The sequence below is a fragment of the Acomys minous genome, assembly GCF_964271855.1.
Source record: "Acomys minous genome assembly, chromosome: 19".
NCBI classification, from domain to species: Eukaryota; Metazoa; Chordata; class Mammalia; order Rodentia; family Muridae; genus Acomys; species Acomys minous.
The window spans coordinates 63,293,459-63,309,117 of NC_140499.1; the positions used below are offsets into that span (position 1 = coordinate 63,293,459).

The 15,659-nt window shown below is 42.1% G+C and overlaps 3 protein-coding genes across 3 annotated transcripts in view; all 3 read left to right on the forward strand.

The window, feature by feature from the left end:
* Positions 1 to 15,659, forward strand: part of LOC311589940 (uncharacterized protein) — a 44,708-nt gene that overhangs the window by 13,784 nt on the left and 15,265 nt on the right. The gene's annotated exons all lie outside the window — the stretch shown is intronic.
* LOC311589946 (uncharacterized protein) lies at positions 1,386 to 2,666 on the forward strand. Its single transcript, XM_084768696.1, has 2 exons — positions 1,386 to 1,446; positions 2,090 to 2,666. Exon 2 carries the CDS (start codon positions 2,109 to 2,111, stop codon positions 2,325 to 2,327), a length of 219 nt encoding a protein of 72 aa, XP_084624822.1. The 5' UTR covers positions 1,386 to 1,446; positions 2,090 to 2,108; the 3' UTR covers positions 2,328 to 2,666.
* On the forward strand, positions 14,672 to 15,193 carry LOC311589800 (uncharacterized protein; the record flags this gene model as incomplete). The annotated part of the gene is made up of 1 exon (XM_084768451.1): positions 14,672 to 15,193. The coding sequence occupies exon 1, from the start codon at positions 14,690 to 14,692 to the stop codon at positions 15,191 to 15,193; it is 504 nt and encodes a 167-aa protein (XP_084624577.1). The 5' UTR covers positions 14,672 to 14,689.

Consider the following 15,659-nt stretch of genomic DNA (forward strand, 5'->3'; position numbering starts at 1 on the left):
TAAAAACTAGTTCATCTGTAGATAGACTTTTACACGGAGAGAATTTAGGATAGAGACTAGAAAACAGAAGAAATGCTTAGAAAATTATTGTGTTTATTTCTTATCCTTTTAGAAATATACCAGAAAATAAAATTATCATGCTGAAATACGTTGAATTACTGTTTGAATATTTTGATGGTATTGAATAAAAATTCAGACATTTTCAACAATGTCTTTAAAGCCATATAATTATCTGATATTGTTTCAAAAACTTGTATCACCAAAAATGGCCTTTTTTAGTAGTACATAATCAGTCAATCAAAAATTACAAAACCACTAAAGTTCTAACTCATCCTGTCAGTTTTCTTATGACAATGATTCAAGCAAAGTCTTAGAAAATCAGGAAGTGCTATATGTAGTTAGGTAGGAGGTTAAAATGTAAGACTGATGGTCTTTCTGTGCATGTGCCTCTGTCTGTCTGTCTGTCTGTCTGTGTCTGTCTCTACCCCAGGCCTTCCTCCCGCCTCTGTCTCTGTCTCTGTCTCTGTTTCTCTCTGTATTTGTGTGTGTGTTTGTGTGTGTGTGTGTGTGTGTGTGTGTGTGTGTGTGTCTGTCTGTCTGTCTGTCTATCTGTCTGTGTACCTGTTATATGTGAGGGATTCAATGTTCTGTGTCTTTTGGAAGTTCAAGCACAAAGAAACCCAAGTGGCTGTGGACCACAGGTGGTCTCAACAGGTCTTCACAGAAGTGAACTGTGAGACGCTGTGAGTCTTCATGCTAACCACCTAAGGAAGAATATAATGTGCTTAGAGCAGGTGCAATTTTAGTTCCTCTATTGTCATCATAACAGTTTTGTGATCTCCACATGTGAGATGGAATATGTACCCTGAATACGGCTTTTGAGATGAAGTCCTGAGGAAAAGGCAGAAGGCTGTTAGCCTCCCCTCTGAAGGGCCTATGCCGTGTCCCGTGATCCACAGGAAACAATTAATCCCAGGTGGGAGATGTGATCTGACTCTGTGCACAGGTTTATCAAAGACGAAGCTGAAGCCACAGCTAACATCCCTTCAATACTTCCCTTTTTTCAGCCTGTAGGCAAGTTATAACTAGAAAACGGGAAGGTAAAAATGGGTCCAAGCACCTCACACAACAGAGAACAGAAATATTGCCTCCAACACAAAAGAGAGCTTAGGCAACCTGTGAGACCTTACTGAAGTGGAAAAGGAGGGAGGGCCCACTGAGTCACAGTACTCAACAGTGGTGATGTCCAGGAACAGGATATGTCCCATTTTGTAGAGTCCCGGTCGAGCCAGTCATGCATGGAGTTGCATTTTGGTTGGGGAATTTTTGGCCCTGCCCACTATTGGGAAGTTGTACTTCCCACTAGGCCGGGCAGCCAGTCCTATAAAGAGGCCCTTGGCTGCATGACTGCTGGTACTCAAGGCCTGGACTACTTTGGAGAACCTGGTGAGTGTTGTTTCCTGAGTTAGTCTGTCTTTATGGTCTTTCTACATGCTGTAGTCAATTCTGAGGGAGTAAGTGTGTTGAGGCCAGTTTCCATCATGGGATGACTGGTATCTACTTAGCAGTCAGAAATTTAGCAAAGACACAATAGTCCACTGTGATAAGTGGCTTTTCCTTTTATTTGGTAGGTAGCAGAACAGGGTATATTTCTCTCTCATATGTCTCTTTTGGCATCATTTGGCAAGCCATATGACTTAGCAGGTATTAGAACCTTATATTTTCCTGAGCTGTCCTTTACTGTCCAACCCCAGAAAACCTGATGGGATGTCACCAGGAATTGATTCTGAGATTGTTCAGGACTTGAGATTGCCTGTCTTAAATGTGTTTCTATGTAAAAAAAAACTGCCTCATTTGTTTCATTAGAATAAAACATTTTTCTCCTAGAAAAAGGTATAAAACAAAACAGGATTTCCCAAGACTACTGCAACAGGTTTGCTGACAGGAAAGGGAAAATCTAGGAAGTCCTGAAACAGTACTTGGGAATTAACACATATGCCTGGAGAGAAACATGAATCTGATTGTTCAATTCTCTATTTATCCTTTTTGTACTGATCACCCCTGAACACTCCCATGCAATGTCTTTCAGATCCTGAGACTTCAGCACGATGTCTTACCAACAGCAGCAGTGCAAGCAGCCCTGCCAGCCTCCTCCTGTGTGCCCACCCACAAAGTGCCCTGAGCCTTGTCCTCCTCCAAAGTGTCCTGAGCCTTTTCCTCCCCCAAAGTGTCCTGAGCCATGTCCCCCTCAGCCATGCCAGCAGAAATGCCCTCCTGTGCAACCTCCTCCACCGTGCCAGCAGCAGTGCCCACCCAAGAGCAAGTGAGCATTTCAGCAGTCATCAAGACCAAGGGAACCCACATCCACTACTTCCATAGCAACACCCTTCAAAGCCTGTCGTGGATACTGAAGAACCTTCTTCCCTCTTCATGCTCCTTGTTCCTGTGATGGGGTCTGATAAGGAAAACATTCCTTTGAGGCTGTTCTGCTTCATTCCTTTGAGGCTTCTTCTTCGATGGTTCAGCGTCCTAAACGCGCAGAGGGAAGAGCGGCACCTGTCAATCCTGTGCATCAGGAGGATGTCTTCCAAAACTTTCAGGCTCCATGGTTGGGTTGTGGTCACTGTGTTTCATTTCTTGAATAAAGTACAAACTGGTTGATGATAGTTATGTGTTCTTTTTCCCCCCCCTAAAACTCACTGTATTACTTTCTTGATATGTTCATGCTCCTTCGTGAGCATTTGTATTCCTTGAGTCCCAGGTCATTCTGTTGAAATCAAGTTTTGACTGAATTTTGGATCATAAAAAATATTACTTGGTTATTTTCAGGGACTTTTAAAATGGCACACAGGATATTATAGTAAAATGTGACATTAAATGAAGAAATAGAAATATATTAAAACTTCATGTTCTGGCTAGTCATTTGATTCTTTAAAACTCCTTGGAAAATCATGATAAAAACATTCAGACTGAATCCAGTCCCATTTGATCTAAATTATCATAAAACCAAGAGAATCAAATGCTTAATTCGATGATAGATGACAGCTAGTAGGTACCCTTGTGTGTGTGCGCATGTGTGGGCACACGGGTGTTGCATGCCTCAGGTCTTCAAGGTTCATACTTGGAGAAAATGTGCCGTGTGTCCTTGTTCATCTGTGGCAGCTCTTCCTGAAGCTCAGGTGTAAGGAACTTAACTTCAGTGTCTCCACCTGAAAAGAGACTCAGGCTGCTGTGACTCCAGTGCCAGTGCTGTGAGGATTTGTACCTTGCATTTGTTGTTGTTTTCAAGACAGGGCTTCTCTTGGCTTGCCTTGGCTGTCCTGGACTCACTTTGTAGACCAAGGTGGCCTTGAACTCACAGGGATCCACATGCCTTTGCCTCCCTGAGGGCTGAGATTACAGACATGCTTTGTATTTTTAAAATCAATGTTATTAGCATATATTTCATTATGATATTTCACTATATGCATATAAGGTGTGTTCATCCTAATCCACTTCATTCAACATATGAGAGCAAACACATGATACTTGTCTTTAGAGTTGTAGATTTGCTTATGTGCTTTAACATGGTGTTTCCTTTAAAATCCCATCTTTATTCGTTCCTTGGGAATCTCATCCAGTGTATTTCTATGGCATTCACTCCGGTGTCCTTATTCACCCTCTATGCCTTTCCTTCCCTTCCCACCCAACGTTGAGTTACTTCCTATCTGCTTCTCCCTGGGTCCATCAACTCCAGGTTGTGTGGTCCATCTACAGTAGACAGTATGTGCTCCACACGCCAAGGATCACATCAGTGAAGAAGACTGACACCACTTCTCCTAGAAGCCATCGGCTGTCAGTAGCTCCTCAGTGGTGGGATCTCTCATGTTTCCCTTCTCTCTCATGATAAGTTTTTTTCTGGCTTGGGATTTCCACATGACTTATGCATGCTGTCTCAATAGTTATGAGTTCAAGTGTTTAATGACCTGGTTGAGTGAAGAAATTAATTTCTACCTCTGGCTCCTTCAAACTTTCTATCACTTTTTCCATGAGGATGATGCTAAGCACACACAAGCTTCTTAGCCTCTGCACCATGGATCAGTTGAGGGCCTCTATGCTAATAATCTACAGCAAGATGAAGCTTCCCCGATGAGGGATCAGATATACGGATATTATTATAGCAATACACCATTAGGGAATATTGTATCGACTTGTTTATTATGAGAGTAATAGTGTTGATTGGATTGTTGAACAATTGCCCCATCTAGTTATAGATTATCTCTCCTTTACCAGTGCCAGGTATGTACTTTGACTCATGGATAAAAACGTTCAATCCAAATAGTAAATGGTTAGTTGCTCCGATTCATTAGTGCTACACTATACCAGTGGGCCGACCTCATCAAGCCGGTCATTGCTGTGGCCTTCAGGGTTCAGAACCGGGTGGGAATGGGGATTTTTTTTTCTTTTCTTCAGCCGTGTAAACAGCACCTTCCAGGATCACGAAGGCTGGTCAGAAGGGATGAGGTGTCCAGAGGAGTACATGCCTGATCTCTCCATGTTCTCTGACTTATGTGATGGCTACAGCAGTAGGGTCGTACCCTGAAGTTCTAGAAGGTGGACAAGATTATAGGCCATAGTCTGTAAGTAGTAGGGTCAATCAATGGGACCCCGCTGGCTGACTAAAAAGAGGTAAGCTCAGACTGGTAACGAGGTTTGCATTTCCTAGTATGCAGCGTCTACTTGTGGTAGTATGCCTCCTGCCTCAATTCGAGTTGTCAGGTAACTCTACCAAAACGTTTTATATATGTACATGTTTTAGTAAGCATTTTGAAAAATAGATTTCCATGTCTTTTTTAAAAAATGGACTTTAATGTTAATCATCACTCTCCATGTGCCCTAATGCACCCTGCCCTCCTATCTCCTATTAATTAATGTAATTAATTAATCTCCTAAGAACTAATGTAATTCTTCCTTTTCCATGATTTCCCTTCAACCCTTTACACCCTTCTGGGCAGGCTATATTCAGAAGATCCACCTCAGTTGTAACTGACTCTGTCTTATACGGCATCCCAGCTCAGTAGGTCCTTTTGCAATTTGTCATGGCAGAAGCCAGCTATGTTCCTGGACGATCCTTTAGGTGTTGTGTGCAAGTATGGAGAATAAGAAGCCGCCCACTGACCTGGCCTGGTGGCACGTGTCCTAACTAGCCTTTATGAGCCATCCACTGTTGGTGCCTTTGTCAGCATCTGGTCTCAGGTGCTGCACTTGGATGACTCTTTCCCTTTAGGGAAGTGGACAGTGGCAATCTCGACTGAATCCTTCCTTACTGTCAAAAGCTTTGTAGTCAGAGGAGCTGCCATGCTTCCCTGATGTTGATACAATGGCCACGTGAACCAGCTTCTCAGAGACGAGCTAGGAGTAGTTAAAGGCTTTGCTTCGTCTTCCTCATTCTGTCCTTTCTCCTCCAAACATAAAGCAACGTTCCAGGACCAAATAGATTTCCCCCTCTTTTCTGAACTCTTTTGTTATTCCTCTTAGCAGGTTGTAGCTCCCTGAATTCTTTGTTTGCCTTATTTCTTTATTTAATTTCTTTTTTACGTATACATTTATATTATTACGTTTACATAAAACAAACTACACACAGCAAGAGGAACCACAGGTTCTCAGGTTAACAAAACGAAACGGTGACAGGGAAAGGAAGTTCAGGGAGTTCTGCAGTAGAGAAGGGATTGATGGGTAGTTTTGATTTTCCATAAACTAGAGATTCCTTCTCTGTGGGGTAGGGAGAGAAATTTCGTGTAATTTTATTCAGACCCTGACAGGAAAATTACAAGCACTCTTGCCATCCTCCTGTGTATACATGTTCCAAGTGCCTAGAGTCTTGTCATCACAGAAAGTGTAAACAACAACAACAACAACAAAAACAAAAACAAGACAAGACAAAAACAGTAATATTTTCGAGGCAGGAACTAGTGAGGACTTGCTTACCTTTTTTAGGCAGAGTTTGGCCGTCGACTCTACCTGCATCCAAGCTTGCCTATGTTTAGGCAGAATTCTGTCAGTGGTGGAAATGATTGTTCAGGCAGCAAACTATCTCTGTCATTTTTTTTTTTTCAAATTGGAAGCTGCTAAGCTGCACTTCCTGCTTACTCAGGTATTAATTTTATTCCTTCTCAAGTCTCTGATGGGGTTGAAGACCAAATAGTTGAGTTTCACAATTAAGCTTAGTTGTTTAGGGGATTAGGATGTTTTTAGGCCTAGATAGACATTTTAAGTTGATAAAGATGAGCTATGCTAGATCCTGATTTACATTCAGAATTTTAGACTCACCAAGATAGGAAAATGTTTTCTTCAAGGTTGCCAAGTACAAATAGCCAAAACACTATGAATGTAACATTAATATAATTCTTGATGATTTAGTGGTTCTTCTTGCTCTATGTAATTTATTTTATATATGTATAATAATATAAATGTATATGTAAAACATAAATAATATCAACAAAAACATTTAAAAAGTCAATAAAGAATTACAAAAACCTCTCTCTGTCAACACATTTTCTCTCTCTGTCCCCACAGTCTTTCTCTGTTTCTTTCTCTCTCTGCTCCTCTCTGCCCCAACACATCCGCACCCCAGTCTCTGCCCCGACAACCTCTGCCCCTCAGTTTCTGCCTTCATGGCCAGCTCATCTGCTTTTACCCCTCCTCCCAGCCCTAACTTCTCTTTCCGTTCCCGCAAATAAATCTCCTTGTATGAGACCTGCCGCGTGGCATAATTCCTCAGGGGGGTACACCTCAGTAGGGGCCCGCCATGGTAGGCTCTCCTGATGCTTCTCGTGGGCCTAAGGCACACACTACCACCCTATTTCCAGCCTGCTGCCACCTGCAACAAATCTGCTTTCCGGCTCACCCAATTGCTCACCAATTGCTCACCATTCCATCCACCACTGACACTTAGGTAAGTTTCAACTGTCTCCACCTCACCATCCTCTGAGTTGCAACCCTACAGTTTCTTTTAGGCTTGGCTACCGCACCCCTGTTCCCCTTCCTGCTCAACTTTCACCTCCATTACAGGTCTGCCTGAAAATCCACAGCCCCTCTGGGCGGCTGTGGGTTTTGCAACTCTGTTTCTCAACTTCCGGGAGATGGGATCCTGTTACTAGAGCTTGGTTTTCTTCTTTGCCTTCTGGCAATTCCCCCATGCCCTGGACCCAGTCTCCTCCAGCTTAGCCAGGCTGAGCTGATTGACACCCCCATGCCCCGCCCCCACCCCACCTGCTTGGGTTTTGATGACTCTCTTAATGGCCTGGCCTTCCATTCAGACCTCCGTGAGCCCTGGGGATGGCCAGGAGGACTGCAGGCTACAATGACAATTTACTTCTCTTCATCCACAGGTGTCTTCACATTTTCTCACTCACCTTTGGGAAACTTTCAGCCTCCACACCCAAAACCCAATGTGAGGGGCTTTGAATTTATTTGCCTTTTTAATTAACTTTCTAATGTTATTCAAGAGCACTAAAAGTGACTGAGGAAATGGAAAGTAATTCCTGATTCCTTATTTCTCTTTTTTCCAGGCCCTGTTTCTTTGTTGCTGGTCGTCCAAGTTGCTTAAACCTCTTGTCTGTAAGTTACAACATGTCAGAGCTGGTGAGGCCAGGGACTGCAATGCCCATGCATACGCTTGTCCTACTGCAAGCAACTGTTCTCAAGACCACTCCTGAGACATGTGTCTGTGAATTTGAATTCCAAATTCTATCTAGAGTCCAATCCATCCATGCGGCTCTCACTCTTGGACTGCCCACGTGGACCCACTTCCCCACTCCTGCCCCGCAGCTGGTCTGCAGGAAACCAAGTGTTCTCTCCACTTCTTTCATGGACTAGAAACCAGCACACTGGACTTCCAAATTGTCACAGCCACAGACAAATGGTTCCCAAATATCTAAACTTGCTCTGTGCTTTGCTCACAGAGTCTCTTATCTCTAAGGCTCTACTTCCCAAATCTTAAAAAAAAAAAAAATCTTTTATCTCTGATTTCTTTGCACTCATCTCTCAAAAATAATGTCTTCAGATTATGTTGTAAACTCTTATCTAAGGATTTATGTAATTTGCTCATTGAGTATGGTTTAAAATCTGCATTAATCTACTGCAATATTTGACTTCAGGCTTACAACAAAAGTTAATTTAGAATGTATGTCTAATTACTTATTTTTTTTGCGAGTTATTGGATGCATGTTTCCTCCTTCTGCTGCCAGCTGCTCCCGGTTCATCTCTGGGCTTTCTGGCCAAAAGAATTTGGTATAATAGGAGTTCAAATGTTATTAAAGTATGGGTAATTTTAAAGTTGTTCTATAGTGTTCTACTGTATTGCTGGCTCAGGTTCCCTGTTGTTGCTCACCCTTTTTCAGACCCAGGCATGATTTTAAAGTCCAGGGTCAAAACCAGTATTAGTGGCTTATAAATCATTATATCCAACGAGTGTGGATAAAATGTACATCTTGGGGTTAGTAATCGAAAGTCTTGTGCTCAGATAATCTTAAACCATGTGACCAAGTGGTTCCAGAGACACTTTTAAGTTGGGATATATTAGTTTTAGAAAAATTGAATTATTTACACTGTTAGAACTTGGTGTTGCCTTCTGAAAATTATGATTGTGCTTCATGCCTTTACTCTTATAAAGGTATTTTATTTTAATATTACAAAACACAACTGAGAGATATTAAGTTTCTTTATAATTTTTTTGGAGGTTTACAACATTAAAAGTCACTTCCTTAAAAATATATTTGACCTCATTTCCTAATGTCATTGAGCTATAATATAGCTTTAGATTTCTATAAGCTATAGCTTTTATAAACTAAATCATATGGGAAACTGTTATGCTCTAAGATGTTACATCATATAATGGTCAGAAAAGTCCTCAGTCTCTTTATAGAGTGTGTTTATGGATTAAAGATTGGTTAATGTGTTCAAGAATATATTTGCAGTCATGCTAAGCACTAATGTGATCAATTACAAGATTATGCTTTATTTAGCAGTTAAGCAGAGAGTAACTAGAAACAAGCAATGTTTGTATATTTAGATCTGCTTGAGATAGACATGGTCCTCAAACACGTCAGAGATCTGCAGAATATGACACTTGAAGTGTTTAATAAAATAACTTTTCATGATAGACATGCCAGCTCCTGACAACACCCTTAATCTCCTCCAAAGATGATGATGGGCACAGAAGAAACTCCACCCGAAACTTGCTTTAAGCAGAGCAAAGCTGGGCAGTGGGCGGCAGACTGCCCTTTTCCTCACTGGCTGACAGCACACCATGTGAAGTCTGAACAGCAGGCCCCACAGGAAACTGACTGCGTTGCTTTGCCAAGACAAACATTATAGCAGCCCCTTCAAGTTTCTGCTTCACAGAAAAGTCTGTGAGATCTTCTTGGACTGGTGGCCAAAGATGGATGCCCCACCAACACAGACAAACCTTGGATGGTTGTCCAAGTAGCTGGTAAGCCTCTGCCATTTTTTAAAATAGACTCAGAAGCTGCATGGTCTATGCTTTCTGATTGCCCAGTTAAATTTATATTTTAAAAAATATTTTACTATGTTTATTTTTTAATATATACATTTATATTATTACACATGAGTAAAATAAACTACATACAGCAGGAAGAACCACAAGACAATCTGAAATTATATAAATGTTACATTCATAGTGATTTGGTTATTTGTATTTGGCAAACTTGAAGTAAACATCTTTCCTACCTTGTTGGGTCTAAATTTCTGAATGGAGATTAGTATCTATCATATCTCATCTCTATTAACTTAAAACATCTATCTTGATCTAAAAACATCTTAACCCCTAACCTACTAAGCTTAATTGAGAGACTAAACTATCTGGTCTTCAAACCCATCAGAGACTTGAGAAGGGATAAAACTTAAATACCTGAGTGAACCCGGAGTGTTCACTCTAAAAGAATTCATTCCCCTCAGCAAGCTGGACACTGACATCCTGCACCCTCCATGTTCCAGCCCCAGGCGCCTCAGTGGCTGTTACCCATCAGAACAGGACAGCTTCCCGGACAGCATTGTAGAAGCTTCTGATCCCAATTGGTCCAGCTTTTCAGACTGTCCCACACAGGACTCCTATTAAGCCTGGAATTTCACAACATATGAAAAATGGACCACAAATGGTATCCCTGCCTTACTTAACCATTTTCCCCAATTTTTCTGTGTGTGTGGGGGGGGGAGGGCTTCAAAATTTATCTTTTTCATGTCTCTGATGGGTTTGAAGACCAGACTAGTGAAAGAATTACCAGTTTAACAGCAGAAATCGAGGCTTCAGATGCCTTCTCAGTCCTCTTCATGTGTAAAAATCAGGCTTCAAGCCTCACTCCTAGAGATGCTACCACTAGGTCTAGACACGGTTTACCTTGTTACCAGACTCAGAAAATGTACAATTAGCTCATTACCCCAAGATAATCTACCACCATGTTAGTTCATTAGTCAATTCATTAGCTAGTTAAAACCACTAGGTACTAGGTCTCATCAAAAATGGTGCATGGGTTTCCTTGATTAAAGGCTTCATGATAAAAGATAAACAGATCTCAAATGTAACGTTTTATTATTCCTTTATGTAAAGGAACTTGCTTTACAATGCTGGCTCCCAGTAATCTCACCTGTGTCTCATGGTAAATGATTGGATAGAAAAAAAAAAGTTTATGTAAGGCCTGAGAATACAGAGCTTAAGTTATAAGGACTGAGACAGTATTTTTATGGTCTAACAAGGTGTTTTAAGATTGATAAATGCAAGTGAAAGGCTAATTGGTGATAATGTGATTTAAGGCTTATAAAAGGAATTTAAAAAATGCTTCAGATTTCTTCCGGTTGTTATGTTACTGTTGTATTAAAACTATTCAGAGCTTTGACATGAACCAGTGGAGCTCTGATTTATTAACCTAACTTTGGTAAAAACGTTCCACTATATGATCCTCTATCATAGTCACAAGTTCAGTATTTAAATTTTTTTTTCTCACTGTGCTAAAATCCAGTCTTCTGGAAAGAGGAGCAAGCCCCTCTTTCATGATGTGTAGTCATACTGAAAATCGAGATCAGGTGAGCTTTTGCCTTTTCTGCTCCACGGAAGGCTTCTTCTGCCTTCCCCGAGCTTGTTTTAGAAGAGTGTTCATGCAGTTAACCCAAGATCGTTTCCAAAGCCTCTACTGTGCTATGACACAAAGATGTGGGCCTATTGTTATTTTCTTCAGCTTGGATTTCAGTACAGATTACAAACAGTGGTAGTGCTAACAGGCCTAAAGTTCGTGTCCTTTTGTAAACTTAAATAGATTCTTGTAAACATTGGGAAATCCACTTGGAGCCTTCTGTCATGGGTCAAAAGGACTCCAGATAAACACCTCTGTCAATCAACATTATTAGTTTCCGACCTATTGTCTGATTCCTCCCCAGTTCCCTGGTTTTAGAATCCTTCCTCATTCGTTGGTTTTGAGACTCCCCTCCCCCAACTACTAGGACCATGGGCCAAAAAGTCCACGAGCCTAAAAGTTTCCAATTTGTACCTAAGAAAAAGTTCTCTTCCTAACCTACTAACTTCATCTTCTGCTCTTGATATATATATATATATATATTGTGCCCCAGGATCCTGCCAAGTCCAGGTGTTTCTTTGGGATCTTCACCCAGGACAGCTCTGATGCAGCCACCCATAGGTGCTTCAGTCTAACCTCACAGACTTCTTCAACTGGGTCTGCACACTCCTACGTGATCATGGCTCCGCAGACCCAGAATAGCAGTAAAACAGCCAGATCCCTCAGAATTTGGCCAGAACCCAAATTTTCTTAGGGTTCTCAAAGATGACGCAGCCCCAAAGAAGCAGAAAGTAGCCTGTAAAGAACACAACCCCCTACTCCTGCTGACTCACCATCTTTCTAATTTAATTAAACAAAAAGGGAGTAATGTTAGTGTACAAGCAATCACGCTAGCCTACCCTTGGGGACCTAGCAACATCTTATGTCATAACCTTCTGCCACCAGGTGTGCCTCCTGCTACCAAGTAAAGGGTCTGCCCTTCTCTGACCTCATGGTTCTTCCCCTGGTCCATCTGTCTGCTTGACTACACAGCCAGTCATCTGATTCTATGTCTCCTCCAGGCTCTGACCCTTATCCCTTTCCCCAATTAAACCTCCTTATACAAGAAAAAAAAGGATTACAAAACCACCAACTTTTTAATTCATTATTTCAGATAATATGCAGCAATGATTCATTAATAAGTCTTAGAAAACCAGGAAGTGATATGTGTAGCTATATAAAATGAAAATTGATGATCTCTCCCTCCCTCCCTCCCTCCCTCCCCCCCCCCTCTCTCTCTCCTGTATATATGAGTGTACATGTGTGAGTGTGCCTATGCCTATTGTGCCTGTGGCTATGCATAAGCTTGGCCTTGTGCATGAGTGTTTGTGTGTGTGTGTGTGTGTGTGTGTGTGTGTGTGTGTGTGTGTGTGTATTGTACATAAAGGAGTCTGTGTACCGCATCTTTTGGAATTTCTCAGAGAAAGAATAATTGCGGTGTGCCTCAGGTAATTTCAAGAGCTCATGGCATAAGTGAGCTGTGAGTGACTGTGTGCCTTCATGCTGACCACCTAAGCACCAACATGCTTAGGGAAGGTCCAATTTTAGCTTCTCTTCTGTTATGATAAGTAGTCTGTGGTCAGAGGTGAGTCCAAATATATACTCAAGACATGCCATTTGATATGACAGTCCTGAAGAGCGTCAAGACAAGACCCAAGGCCATCACCCTTCCCTCTGAAGGGCATATGTTATTTTCTATGGCTCACAGAAAAGAATCAAACCCAGGAAGGAGACATGATCTGTCTCTGGAAACAGAGTTATCAACAATGATGCTGAAATCACAACTTTAATTTCCTTCTTTCAGCCCATAGGCAAATTATACCTCAAAGTCAGGAATGTAAATGGGCTTATGCACCACTGAGTACCAATGAATAAACAGGAAAGGAGTTGTTATAGAGAAAAAATATTGTCTGTGATTAAGAAAGAGTACTTAAACAACTGGTGAGATTTTACTGAAGCTGAAGACAGGCGGGCCCGCTGAGTCACAGCACTGAACAATGACGCTGTCCGGGAACACGGTATTTCCTATTTGTAGAGTTCTAGTCAAGCCAGTCATGCATGGATTTGCACTTTGGTTGGGAGATTCCTAGGCCCACCAACTATCAGTCAGTTCTATTTTCACTGGTCTGGGCATCCAGCCTTATAAAAATATCCTTTAATGGCTGACTGAAGACTCCTGGACCTAGAATCTTGAACTACTTATGGAGAACGTGTTGAGTGTCGTGTGTTGAGTTGGTCTGTCTTCATGGCCTTCCTCAGCACTCTAGTCAATCTTGAGGAAGCAAGTGTGGCGAGTCTAGTTTTGATCATGGGATGAATGGTCCCTATCAAGCAGTCAGAAATTTAGCAATGGATACTACAGTCCACTGTGATAAGTGACCTTTTCTTTTATTTGGTAGGTGGTTGAACAAAGGCTGTTTCTCTATCATGTGCATGTTTTGGAGTTCTTTGAAAAGCCATATACCTTAGCAAGTATTAGAACCTGTGACTTTTCCTATCTGTTCTTTACTGTCCAACTCCAGACAACCTGCTGTGGCAACACAGGTAATGAGAGGGATAGGAGTTGGTTTCGAGGTTCTCAGGACACTAGAAATCGAGACTGCTGTAAATGTAACTTTTATTTTCCAGGTGTAATTGTAGTCTTAGAGCCTTATTGATTCTTTCTACTAATGTATCTTATCTAGGCCCAGAATGTTTTCAGCCTCTGAGACTTACTGCTGAATAATTTCACCCTTTCTATGTCTTTCTGAACTCTGGCTGGCTGGTTCACATCCGCTTTCTGGCTCAAAACTCCTTTCTAAGCTAACTCACTTAAACTGGCTTCTCTAGGCTTCTGAGTGAATTTCCCTGCTGGGCCTCAAACTAACTCTAGTAGGTTTTCTAATCTGACTCCTTCTCATTATCTGACTTGTTCTGTCTTCACCCATGTCTAGCTTGCTCTCTCTCTCTCTGCAACCCATCGCTGTACAAGTATTCCCGTAAAGCTGCTCTCCCCCTCTCAGCTGCTCTCCTGAGTCACATCTGATTCTCTCTGATCTCTTGAGAGTTGGGAATATCTTAGTCTATCAAATCTTTCTCTGATTTTTCATTTCTCTACTCCTCAATCAGACTTCACCTTCAAACATGGGTATTTCATTCTACAAACTAACTTTACATTCATTGTTAGGGATAAAAGGTGTATACTAAGGGATTATCTATGTTCCAATCAGAGAGATTAAAGGTATGTATGACATGGTTGCTTTCTAGCTGGATCACATAACCTAGATATTTGGATATAATACCTTGCCAGATTGCCAGAAATGTTGGTAGATTAAAATTCCTCTACAGATTGCCTTTTTTGAAGGTGTTTCTATATGAAAAGAGCCTTATTTGTTTCCTGAAAGGAAAAAAGGGCATGAATTAAAGGAGGATTTCTCTAACTGACTGCAGTAAGACAGGAAAGAAAAAGCCAGGAGGTGCAGAATAATGTTCCTGCCTGTAGGGAGAAATGGATCTGATGCTCCAAGTCTCTGTCTATCGTCTCTTTATTGATCACCCCTGAACACTCTCACGTAACGTCTTCCAGATCCTGAGACTTCAGCACGATGTCTTACCAACAGCAGCAGTGCAAGCAGCCCTGCCAGCCTCCTCCTGTGTGCCCACCCCCAAAGTGCCCAGAGCCTTGTCCTCCCCCAAAGTGCCCTGAGCCTTGTCCTCCCCCAAAGTGCCCAGAGCCTTGTCCTCCCCCAAAGTGCCCAGAGCCTTGTCCTCCTCCAAAGTACCCAGAGCCTTGTCCTCCCCCAAAGTGCCCAGAGCCTTGTCCACCTCCAAAGTGCCCTGAGCCTTGTCCTCCCCCAAAGTGCCCAGAGCCTTGTCCTCCTCCAAAGTACCCAGAGCCTTGTCCTCCCCCAAAGTGCCCAGAGCCTTGTCCACCTCCAAAGTGCCCTGAGCCTTGTCCTCCCCCAAAGTGCCCAGAGCCTTGTCCTCCCCCAAAGTGCCCAGAGCCTTGTCCTCCCCCAAAGTGCCCAGAGCCTTGTCCACCTCCAAAGTGCCCAGAGCCATGTCCCCATCCCCCATGCCAGCAGAAGTGCCCACCAATGAGCAAATGAGCGAATCAGTTCATCAGTCATCAGAACAAGGGGGAGAGAAGAGAATCTATGTCATGTCCTTTTTATAGCGACACCTCTGTTTTCCATTCAAAGTTCATCATGGATGCAAATGAATCTTCTGTAACTTTCAACTTCCATGTGCCTGTGCTGACTCCTGATAGGGAAAGCATTTCCCTGAGACTATAATCCTGCTGTTGTCCGGGAAATGCTGAGAATGGCCTTTCTTCAGTGGTTCAGTATCCCAGATGCTCAGAGAGAAGACCAGCAGACAACTGCTCAGTGTCCTCAGAGTGTGCTTTCCAAATCTGTGTGTCAGTATTGTTCCATTTCTTGAATAAAGTACAATCATGTTGATGGTGTTCATGTCTCCTGTTCTTCTAAAACTCAGTTTATTGCCTTTGTGATATGATCAAGTTCCTTTATTTTTTATCATTTGATCCACATATGAATCTGTAGCAATTGCATT